The sequence below is a fragment of the Penaeus vannamei genome, chromosome 41 (assembly GCF_042767895.1).
Source record: "Penaeus vannamei isolate JL-2024 chromosome 41, ASM4276789v1, whole genome shotgun sequence".
Taxonomy (NCBI): domain Eukaryota; kingdom Metazoa; phylum Arthropoda; class Malacostraca; order Decapoda; family Penaeidae; genus Penaeus; species Penaeus vannamei.
In genome coordinates, this window is record NC_091589.1 from 11,367,715 (window position 1) to 11,370,214 (window position 2,500).

A 2,500-nucleotide genomic window follows, 5' to 3' on the forward strand; every position below is an offset into this window, starting at 1 on the left:
GTGTTTGTTTTTATTTGTGGGCGAGACAGATGTTGTGAAATATGTAAACTTGTTATTGTTGTTAGTTATGTTATTGTTATTATTAATGGCGTGATTATATATTTTTTATCATTGATAACGTGATCTATTATCTTTGTTATCATTTATGACGTGTATTATCATGTTATCATTATTGGTGTTCCTATAATTAGCATTACTGTTATTCTCTTTAACATTGTTCTTGTTCTTACTTTATAGCTATTTGCTATCATTGTTATTGTTATCATTATTGTTATTACCATTATCATTTTTCTTATTGTTATTGAATTTATTAATTAGATTATCATTATCACCATTATCGTTATCATTGTTAGATTATTATCATTGTTGTTATCATTATTGTTATTATCATTGTTGTTATTATCATTAATGTTAATTTTGTGATCGTTATTATGATTATTGTCATTTATATTATTATCATCGTTATTGTTATCATCATGATTATCTCCATCATCATTATCATCATTACTCCTATTATCATAATCGTTCCTACTATCATCATCATTTCCATTATCATCATTACTATCACAATCACATCTACAACCACAATTACTCACCACCACCACCACCATCCCCCCCACCACCACCATCCTCCCCCCCCAACCACCAACCCCCCCCCTACCCCAACCACCACCACAATCCCCCTTCCCCCCCTCCACCATCCCCCAACCCCCTCTCCCCACCATCTACCACCCCCTCCTCCCCCCCAAACCCCCAAACCACACACAAAAAAAAACAAACTCAAAAACAAAAACAAAAAAAAAAACCCTCACCACCCACCCACACCCCTTTCACTCACTCACTCTCTCTCTCTCTCCCTGTCCATAGGGGCGATATTCACCGAGGACCAGAGGGACTCGGCGACCGAACTGGCCTTCAAGTACGCCGTCTATCGGATCAACAGCGACAAGGTCATCCTGCCCAACACGACGCTGGTCTTCGACATCCAGTACGTGCCCAGGGACGACTCCTTCCACACGGCGAAGAAAGGTGAGTTGGGTGAAGGTGGGTGAAGGTGGGTGAGTGGGGTGGGTGGGTAAGTAGGTGGGGTGGAGGGTGGGTGAGGGTGGATGAGTAAGTGGGGTGGGTGGATGGGGTGGAGGATGGGTGAGGGGGTGGGTGTGGGTGGACGACTCCTTCCACACGGCGAAGAAAGGTGAGTTGGGTGAAGGTGGATGAAGGTGGGTGGGTGGATGAGTAGGGTGGGTGAGGGGGCGGATGGGGTGGGTGAGGGTGGGTGAGGGTGGGTGAGGGGGTGAGGGTGGATGAGTAAGTGGGGTGGGTGTGGATGAGTATTTGGGGCGGGAATTGATGGTGTGGATGAATGTAGATAAAGGTGGATGAGTGGAGTGGTGGGTTGGGTTTGGGTGGGGTGGGTGAGTTGGGTGATGTGGATGAAGGTGGATGAGTGGGGGTGGTGGCATGGTGAGGGTGGGGGTGGATGAGTGGGGTGGGCGTGGGTGGGGTGGATGAGTAGGATGTGGGGTGGTTGGGGGTGGAGATGAAGGTGGATGTGATGAGTGGGGTGGATGTGGATTGCTGTGTGGATGGACTCCTCCTCCCGCACGGCTAAGAAAGGTGAGTTGGGTGATGTGGATGAGTTGAGGTGGATGAGTGTGGGTGGGTGAGTGGATGAGTGTAGATAATGGAGTAGATTAGAATAGAGAAATTAATATCTTGAGGATGGATGACTTCCCCTCCCCATGGCCAAGAAAGGCGAGCTGGATGATGTGGATGAGTACACGCGGGTGAGTTGGATGAGTGGATGAATGCGCGGGTATGTTTATAACTAAGTAGAAAATGACTTGAAGATAGATCAATTAATGGGTGAATTAATGACTTCATCCACACGACCAAAATGGATGAGTTGGGTGATGTGGATGAGTGTAAGTGGATGAGTAAAGATGTGTAGATGGATGTGTAGGCATAAAAGTACAAGAAAATAATGAATGAAATTCGAATAATATATAAATGGATGACATCACGTGACCAAGATGGATGAGTTGGATGAAAAAAAATGAAGTGTGGATGAGCGTAAATAATGCGTAATAAATCCGGATAAAATGAATGAATGAGAACTGAATAAAGATTAAAGAAGAGAAATAGAGAAATAAAGATAGGGTGGAAGGGAGAAAAAGAAATAAAAATAGAGAAAGGGGAGAAAGATAGAAAGAAAGAGAGAGAGAGAGAGAGAGAAGAGAAAAAGAGGGAGGGAGAAAAAAGAAGAAAAACAAACAAACAAACAAAAAGGTTTCTGCAGCCGGTGCTTTTCACTCACTGAACGAAGTCAAAGCCACAGCCACGGGTTTGAGTTGCGACAGTGTTTCATCGGAACATTTTTTTTTTTTTTTTTTACTTTTTTTTTGCCTTTCCTTTTTCACATTCTCTCTCTCACTCTCTGTCTGTCTATCTGTCTGTCTGTTTGTCTGTCTGTCTCTCTCTCCCCCTCTCTCTTTCTCTC

General features: G+C 43.9%; 1 protein-coding gene across 1 annotated transcript in view; it reads left to right on the forward strand.

The window, feature by feature from the left end:
- Window positions 1-1,052, forward strand: part of LOC138860490 (uncharacterized) — a 259,463-nt gene extending 258,411 nt beyond the window's left edge. The window contains exon 2 of the mRNA XM_070118067.1: window positions 868-1,052. Coding sequence (XP_069974168.1) covers window positions 868-1,052 — 185 coding nt within the window. The remainder of the gene's footprint in view (window positions 1-867) is intronic.
- Window positions 1,053-2,500: the final 1,448 nt, after the last annotated feature.